The sequence below is a fragment of the Sciurus carolinensis genome, chromosome 2 (genome assembly GCF_902686445.1).
Source record: "Sciurus carolinensis chromosome 2, mSciCar1.2, whole genome shotgun sequence".
NCBI classification, from domain to species: Eukaryota; Metazoa; Chordata; class Mammalia; order Rodentia; family Sciuridae; genus Sciurus; species Sciurus carolinensis.
In genome coordinates, this window is record NC_062214.1 from 54,644,322 (window position 1) to 54,653,488 (window position 9,167).

The 9,167-nt window shown below is 43.0% G+C and overlaps 1 protein-coding gene across 3 annotated transcripts in view; it reads right to left on the reverse strand.

The window, feature by feature from the left end:
• Ngrn (neugrin, neurite outgrowth associated) overlaps positions 1-8,848 on the reverse strand; it is a 29,985-nt gene extending 21,137 nt beyond the window's left edge. The window contains exons 1-3 of one of the 3 annotated variants that reach the window (XM_047541412.1): positions 8,675-8,848; positions 8,154-8,264; positions 2,654-3,626 (exon numbers count right to left, since the gene is read on the reverse strand). In XM_047541412.1, the coding sequence (XP_047397368.1) occupies positions 3,020-3,626; positions 8,154-8,264; positions 8,675-8,838 (882 nt within the window). In that variant the 5' untranslated portion in view covers positions 8,839-8,848 and the 3' untranslated portion in view covers positions 2,654-3,019. Of the gene's footprint in view, positions 1-2,653; positions 3,627-8,153; positions 8,265-8,674 lie in introns of those variants that run through there. The other 2 variants (XM_047541406.1, XM_047541410.1) reach the window with 2 other exon arrangements.
• Between the last annotated feature and the right edge of the window lie 319 nt (positions 8,849-9,167).

Consider the following 9,167-nt stretch of genomic DNA (forward strand, 5'->3'; position numbering starts at 1 on the left):
ACTAATTCAAATAAAACAACTAAAAGTCATTTAGGAAAACTCAAGAGGCCACAATCAGCTGGGCAAGATGACCCATGCCAATAATTCCAGCTACTCAGGCCGAGGTTGGAGGAACACAAATTCAAGGCCCTGGCAATTTAGAATGACCCAATCTCAAAAGTAAAAAATAAAAAAGAATTGGACATAAACAGTGGTGAAGTGGTCCTGAGTTCAATTGTAGGACAGCCTTGAGACACCACTATCAGAATACTAGCTGATTTATCAAGAGCTGGTGATGTAGTACATTAGCAGAATGAAACACTGGATTCAATCTCATATCTCACACATCACACACAAGTGTGTTCATGACATTTTAACTTTCTACTTTTTTGTTAGAAAAGGGCTATGCTCATACTGAACTTCAGGAGCTCATCTAATATTTTATGCTGAGCTTCTTCCCCTCCACATTCCCATTAGCTTGAATCTCAGCTGCACCAAACTGGAGGTTGCCCTAAAATGGTGAACTTTTCTATTGTCCCTTAAAGCAGGTAAGTGTATATTCTCTACAGTGAAGGCACAAGTTATTTTGTGTGTATGTGGTGCTGGGAATGGAACCCAGGATCTTGCACATGCCAGGTAAGCACTCTACCACTGAGCCACAAAAGTTCTTTTGTTGCAGTATGCCATCCTCTTGTGCTTGGACCAAAGGCTGCTGTGAGGTAACTACCCCACTGTTATGGTTTGGATGTGAGGTGTTCCCCAAAAGTTTACGTGAGATAATACAAGAACGTTCAGAGAAATGATTGGGTTGAGTCTTAGTGAATTACTCCCCTCTTAGGGTTTAACTGAGTGGTAACTGAAGGCTGGTAGAGTGTGGCTGGAGGAGGTAGGCATTGGGAGTGTGGTTTTGGGGTATATACTTTGTATATGACAAGTGGAGAGTCTCTTACCACTTTTTGATTCTCATGAGCCACTGCCCTCTGCCAGCCACACTCTTCTGCTAATGTTCTGCCTTACCTTGAGTCCGGAGGAATGAAGCCTGCTGTCTGTGGATTGAGACCTCTGAAACCATGAACCCCCAAATAAACTTTTCCTTCTCTACAGCTGTGCTGGTCGGGTCTTTTAAGTCACAGTGGGAATAGCAAAAAAAAAAACCCACCTGGAGCTGCTTTCTCTCTAACTCAGGCAGAATCTTGTTACCTGTTCCTTCCTCCACCGGACACGTACCTGTGCTTCACAATGCAGTTCCACCTCATCCAGTGTTGCCTTAATGTTCTTTATTGCAATGTAAAAGAACTGAGAACAGGAGTCTGTGGCATCCCACGACCCCAACCCAATGAACACAGAACTGGAATTATACCCCATCGCACATCCCAGTCTGGGCTCAGAGACTTTCCTCCAACACTGAAACTGGCATTTCCTAAATCAGGTATGGTGGCACACACCTGAAATCCCAGTGACTTGAGAGGCTGAAGCCCTAAGCAACTTAGTTTGACCCTGTCTAAAAATTTGTTTAGGCTGGGGAGATAGCTCAGCTGGTAGAGTGCTTGCCTCACAAGCACAAGGCCCTGAGTTCGATCCCCAGTACAGCAAAAAAATAAAATAATAAAAATTTGTTTAAAAAGTGGCTGGGGATATGAGTCAAAGGTTAAGTGCCCCCACGTTAAATCCCTGGTATCCTCCCCGCCCCCCAAAGAAACTGGAGTTTCCTAAAACCAACGAGTTAGTATCTGAAACACACTGACAGGCTAGAGCAAGAGACCTGCCATGGCTGAGCTCCAGGTGGGTAACCTGGCAAAGGTAAAAGGCAAGGCTTTCACCATTATATACTGACTGTTGGAAGTCCCCCAGTCATTTCTTCATTCAACTCAACCAATATTGAGATGTTAGGGGCTGGGACTATATCAAAGAACACACAAGTCTCTTAGTTTCAAAGTCTACATTAAAATGGGGGGAGGAGAAGATAAGTGGTAACAACATAGTAATAACAGAATTTCAGACACTGAAGAAAATTAAATGGGGTAGTAATAAAAGATGCTTTAGATTGGATGATCAGGGGAGGTCCCTCTAAGAAAGTGATAAGTGATTTGAGACCTAAATGACAAAAAGTCAATCACATGAATCTGGGGGTAAAGAATGAGTAAAAGCAAAAGCCTAAATTCGCATGCTCCAAAAATGGGAAAAAATGTTTCAGATTAGTGAGCAAGGGAGTGCAGGGGATAAAGTATATGAAAAACACATCCATCCAAGTTTGAACTTGTTTTCCACAGACCACTGAGGAAAGTGAATGGTGAGACAATTTGCAAGACATGCAAACTGTAAGCCTTGTGTGTAGAAGACCCTGTCTCAAATAAAAAATAAAAAAGGCTAACTGGGCATGGTGGCCGATGCCTGTAATCCCAGGGACTCAGGAGGCTGAGACAGAAGGAGCACAAGTTCAAGGCCAGCCTCAATAACTTAGTGAGGCCCTGTCTCAAAATAAAGGCTGGGGATATAGCTCAGTGGTAAATTTCCCCTGGGCACCCCATACCCAAATTATATCAATGAGCAGGGTGCTTTGCACAGAGCTCTTTGTTAGGGATTCCTCTTATCTCTTCCAATGTTTAGTAAGGGATCACTCCCCTTCTGCCTTTCTCATTCTGGCACTCCCCAAGGGTCACTCCAGAGACACAAAGCAACACAAACTCCTACATTTTATTTTTGCACCTAAAGAAAACAAAACAACCAATTTACTAAGAGCTCAAAAACTGTTAAGTGTTCAATGATCAGGAAAAAAAAAAAAAAATGAGGTCAGAAGGCAAACTTTTAACTTCCTCCCATATTACTGGCAAGTATCACAGAAACAATACTGATTTTCAGTATACAAAAGTTAAGCAATAAGGGGGAATACTGAAGATACAAAGACTGGGAGCAGTGATCCAAGAAGCTTAAATAACCAAGCAGCTCTTTCTTTCCATATTCCAGGCTCATCAATTCTTCTTATTCCAAAGCGGTTATCCACATACAGAAATCTTGTCATCTCCACAAGTCCGACCCCAACTCAAATTCTGTACAGGAAGTTCCCATTGCTGTCAAAGAACTCCCGTCCCCTCTGCACTACTCTGCTGCTGAAGTTCTGGTTTCCTAGCTCCCCTATCTTCAACAGTTCCAGTTTCTTGTCGCTTGGCAATCTACTACTGTCAGTTCTTCCGGTGTCCGCACGATCACTGGAGTACTTTTGCAGCTCTCTCTGATGACCCAAAGCTTCAGTAAGAGGCATAAAGCTCTCCTTCTTCAAGTCCTGGTTTCCTTTATTCCTTCCCTTTTGTCTCACTGCATTAGTACTGTGAGTTTTTGGCTCTATCACTGTCAAAGCTGTACTGTGATGCTGACCTTCATATGATGCATCATCCCCTGGCATCAGCAAAGAGCTTGATACAGAGTGGTCTACGGCAAGTGGCTTCAAGGTATTTCCAGAGCCCTGGAGCTGCCGGAGTGAGTGGGCAAATTCAGCTTTCTTAAGGACATTTTGATCCTGCTTCAGTTTTTGTTCCAAAGTGGGTACAAATTTACTTTTTAAAACCCTTCGAATAACATCAGTGCTGACATTAAAACCTTCGGCCAACCTGGGAACTGACCAAGAATCTGCAAATTCTTTATGTAAATACCTATGGGAAAAAGGAGCAGGTTTTCCAGTTGTGAAGAAGTCTCCTACCAGAACAGTTAATTTGACAATACCAGTCATAAATTAAGTAAAAAGAAAAGGGCTTTGGAAAAATTGTAAATGCTGTCCTTTTACTGTGCCAGTTAAGTAATTATGTTCCATTCTTGCATACCCACAGCAACCTCTGATCACTTTTAGTCAGGTCACTTCATTTCATGTCAACTGAACACTTCCCACTGGAATCTAATATCCACGTTACATCCTGGGATGAAGGAGGACTGAACTTCACTCCCAAAAGCATAAAGTTTAATGGTGGACAGATGTATCATACAATGGTACTATGCTAAGTTACAGCAGGGGATGTAGTAAAAACATCCAAAAGGCCTGGCCCTGGAAATGTTCAGGGAATTCAAGCTAGAGTTGATCAGAAAAGATGAAAAGCAGTAATAAGCTAGTAGAGAGGAGGGCAGGAGATCAAAGACACTGATAGCAGAGTGAGCAACATGTGAAATACAAAGAGGCACATCCCCTTCACTGGGATAGTTCAACAGACAGGGCAGAAGTAAGATCATATTCACCTCTAGGAGCCTGAAATTTATCCCAAGGCAACAGGAAGCCAAGGAAGGACTTCAAGCAGTGGAATGCCATGGGTAAATATTCATTCTGAAGCTTAACTCGGTGACTGTTTTTGAGTACAAAAGTGTAGGTGGATGGATAGGCAGAGAGCACTTGCTCAGCACACACCAGGGCTTGGGTTCAATCTCCAGCACCACATGAAAAAAAAAAAGTATAAATGGAAAGACTAGGCAAGAAACAATGCCAACAAGTGCATAGGACAGAAGAGAGCTGAAGAATATTTAGGAAGGTCAACTGATAGAATTTGGTAAAGAACTAAATATTGGGAATGGTAGTATCAAAGCCAAGATTCAAGGTATTAGTTGGGCCTGGTGTGGTGGTGCATGCCTGTAATCCTAGCAGCTCAAGAGACTAAGGCAGGAGGACTGGGAGTTCAAAGCCAGCCTCAGAAAAAAGTGAGGTGCTAAGCAACTCAGTGAGACCCTGTCTCTAAATAAAATACAAAACAGGGCTGGGGTTGTGGCTCAGTTGTCAAGTGTCCCTGAGTTCAATCCCTAGTACCAAAAAAAAAAAAAAAAAAAAAAATAGCTACGAAGGTTGAGGAGTTAGAAAAAAGCAGCAGAATTAAGTTGTCAGGTAACAGTGATTAATTCTATTTTGTATATGTTCAGCGTGAGGAACCTATGTGATTCAGGTTCAGTTTATGAGATCAAATGCTACAGGAATTTTAAGGAAGCTAAAGACCACACAGTGTCAGTTAAATCTAACAATAACAATAAAGAAGTCACTGATAGATTTAAAGAGAACAGTATTACTGTAATGGTTAAAGAAATCACATACCCAGGCTGGGTCTGTAGTTCAGTGGCAGAGAGCTTACCTAGCATGTATGAGGCACTGGGTTTGATCACATAAAAATAAACAAAATAAAAGCATTCTGTCCATACACAACTACAAAAAAAAATTTTTTTTTAAATTACACACAAAAACCAAAAAACTAACATGGGTAGGAGCAAGTTGGGGAAAAAAGATGAGGTAGGGTTTTTAGTTTTATTTTTTTTGGGAGGGGGGTGCTGGGGGATTGAACCCAGGGGCACTAACCACTGAACCATATCCCCAGCCCTTTTTATTTTAAAATAGGTTCTCACTAAGTTGCTGAGGTTGGCTTTGAGCTTGCAATACTCCTGCCTCAGCCTCCAGTTGTGTCACCACGCCCAACAAGGGAGGGTTTTAAGATAACAGGTTCCACTGGGTGAGGTAGCACATGCCAGACTCAGAAGTGGACACAGGAGAATTCCAAGTTCAAGGCCAGTCTCAGCAACTTAGCAAGACTCTGTCTTGTCAGTGGTAAAGCACCTCTAGGTTCAATCCCCAGTACCAAAAAAGAGAGGTTCCTGAGTAAATAGATGGGGATGACCTAAAGCACACAAAGAACTGTCCTAAACAAGTTATGGGCTATCACTTCTCTCAAAATATGAAACTAAAAGATAAGGAGCAAGACCAGGAAGCTGATGGGGTTTTTATTTAATGGACTATTTGAAAATGTTAGGACATCTATTGACTACAAAAGGGGATTTGATAAGTAGGAAGCTGGAAGGTTTGAAAAAGTTGTTGTTCAAGACAGTAGAGAACTGATTGCCCAGCATGTGTAAGTCCCTGAATTCGATTTCCAGCACGAGGAGGGAGGGGGGAAAAAAGTGGGGGGAACTGGGCATTACTCAGGAGGCTGAGGCAGGAGCATCTCAAGTTCCAGGGCCAGGCTAGACAACTAGCAAGACTGTCTCAAAAATCTCAGAATTAAAATAAAAAGGGCTGGAGATGTAGTTCAGTGGTAGAGCACTCCTGGTTTAAATCCCCAGTAATGACTGGGGACCCAGAAGGGAGATAGTACAGGCTCACAAAATCTTTTTTTTTCCCTTTTAGGGATTAAATCCAGAGGCACTTAACCACTGAGTCACAGCCCCAGGTCTTTTTATTTTTTTGAGACAGGGTCTTGAAAAGTTGCTTAGGGCCTCACTGAGTTGCTGAGACAATCCCCCTTTCAGGTTCCAGTGTCACATGTGCCACCATATTCAGCTGGACTCACAAAATCTTAACCAGTTTCTATAAAATCTTTTAAGTTTTAACTGGAATCATTCTTCATACATAACCAATGTAGGTCTACTTATATTATATTAACAAAATACAAATACTTTTTTTTTTTTTTCGGTGGTGGGGATCGAACCCATGGCCTTGTGCTTGCAAGGCGAGTACTCTACCTACTGAGCTATCTCCCCAGCCCAACAAAATACAAATACTTTTGATCCAGTAGTTCTACTTCTGGGAATGTATACAACAAATATGCCTAGCAGATATGCTGAATGATGTGCATACAAAGTCCATTCATTTGTAAGCAGAAGAATGAAAATAACCCAAGTGCCCATCATAAATAACAGGTAAAACTATGGTTTACCATGCATCTATAAAAAAGAATTGAGTAGCTCTCTCTTCTGAAATGGAAAGATCTATAGGTCACATCAAGTTAAAAAAGAAAGTGTAGGGGCTGGAGTTGTAGCTCAGTGGTAGAATACTTGCCTAGCATGGGTGAGGCACTGGGTTTGATCCTCAGCACCAAATTAATTAATTAATTAATTAAAGGTCAAATTCTTCAAAAAATGAAGTGTAGAACAGAATTTAGAGTATGCTACTTTTTGTGATTCAGGTGGTGAAAATAAAAATTTGTACTTGCTGTATTTGCATAAGGAAATCTGGAAAAAGACACAAAAACCAATAAAAATAGCACCTATAGGCAACTAGACAATTCTCAACATGTACACTAGGTTATAGTTATAATTTTGAACCATATATAACACATTACCTTTTCAAGACAAAAAAAAAAAAAAAAAAAGAGAGAAATTTAAAAAGAAAAGCAACTGTAAAACATAAAATTTTTTGAGAAGGCACTTTTTATGGTTTTTAAAGGTATGGATCCTCTTTTCAGGAAATGCATATAACCAGGCTGGGGATGTAGCTCAATGGTAGAGCGCTTGCACGTGCAAGGTCCCGGGTTCCCTCCCCAGCACAAAAAAAGAAAAAAAAAAAAAAAACCAGGAAACAAAATTCACATAACCATGTAAGTTCCACTTCTAAACCTAGGGGTGGGGATTTAGTTCAGTGGCACAGCGCTTGCCTTGCACGCGCAAGGCCCTGAGTTAGGTCCTTGGCCCTGAAAAAAAAAAGTCTGAACCTAGGTTTGCAATGTGCTTTTTTAAATTTTCTGTAATATTGACCAATTATATTTTTATATTGTGTATGTATGAGTATGTAATTCCACTATTACATTCAATTATAATGCACCAATTAAAATATGAAAAAAGAATATTAATAACCACAAAATTATATAAAATGTTCAGCAACTGTCATCTGTGTTAAAATGCTAACAAATATTAAATTTAGATGACAGCCAGGCTGGTGTGGCACACTCTGGTAATACGAGCAGCTTGCAGCTTGGGAGGCTGAGGCAGGAGCATCTCGAATTCAAAGCCAACCTCAGCAACTCAGGAAGACCCTGTCTCTAGCGGGGGTCGGGGGGACGGAGGACTCTTTGGGTTGGGGATATAGCTCAGTTGGTAAAGTGCCTGCCTCGCAAGCAAAAGGCCCTGGGTTCAAATCCCCAGCACCACAAGCAAACAAACAAACAAATAAATAAACAAATAAAATACAGAAAAGGGTTGGGGAGGTGGCTCAGAGATTAAGCGCCCCTGGGTTCAATCCCTGGTACAAAAAAAAAAAAAAAAAAAAATCAAATCTACATGATAAATTAACGAAATTAGTCATATTACTATATTTTCTGCATAAATTTTTCTATAACAAAAGACAGAATACAAAAACAATACTCAAAAGGCCAAACCCGTGTTGTGGCCCCAGGATCCGTCACCTCTCATCACAGTGGATGCTAACAAGGTACCCTGAGTCTTACCGTATCTGCTCCATAGCTTCCCATGTCAGGGTTCTGGGCGGGGCACCAGGCGCCTCCATTTGCCTCCGAATTTTCTGGAATCGAATTGCTTTTTTCTGTCGTATCAGGGTGCTGGGGGAAAGAACCAATGGCAGAAGCCATGCGTGGGAGCAAGATGGGTGTTTGAAAAGTCTAGGGCTAACTCACCAAGAGCCCAGCCCTCTTCGGTCGGTAAAGGCCACCAGGCCATGTGAGCCAGCTTAGCGCTACTCTGTACACCGCCCCCAAAATGTAACATCTAGAACAATAGTTGCCCGTAAGCATGCCGAACTATCTTAAAGGGTAATGAAACCTACGTCACTAGCGAAGGGACCTGTGGTCCCAAATGAGCTGAACACCAGCCCCTACGCAGCTGACAACACGGAAGGAGTTCGAGCCACAATGGAGGCGGCTGAAGGATGCCCGGCGCCTAAGGGGCGCGGCCTGAAGAGCCGAGGCTGGAAGGCCAGCTTCAGGCTGAGGGCCGGGAAAAGAGGCGGTACCTCCGGACCTCCTGCAGCTCCCGCTCCTCCGGCTCCCAGTCGGAATCCGGGTCCGGCTCACGGTCGGTAGGGCCTGATCCCGCCAGCCCCCGGGTCGCAAACCTATAGCGAGCGACAGCAGTACGGACTCGGCAGCCCAGCCACAGGATGAGGGTAACCGCCATAGCGAAGCAAACCAACCTTCTGCAGCCCGCAACACTGCAGCACCGGAAGTAGGGGAAGGCCCGGAAGCGGAAGGGGCGGGACGGAAAAATAGGGCTGTTGCGAGGCTTTGCTCTTTACAGGCTAGGTGGTCGGTCTAGGCCTGAGCTGCTTAGTTGCCCACTCTTCCCAGCTGAAACTATTTGACTACCTTGAAACGCGAGGGCCTAAATGAGGTTCAGGACACTCCTGGAAAACGAGATAATCTTTAATAAAAAGACGGATTCAATTACCGAGAGCCGCCCCTCTGTCTCAGGCTGCCCAGGCCTGCCTGTCTCCGCCACCATGGCAG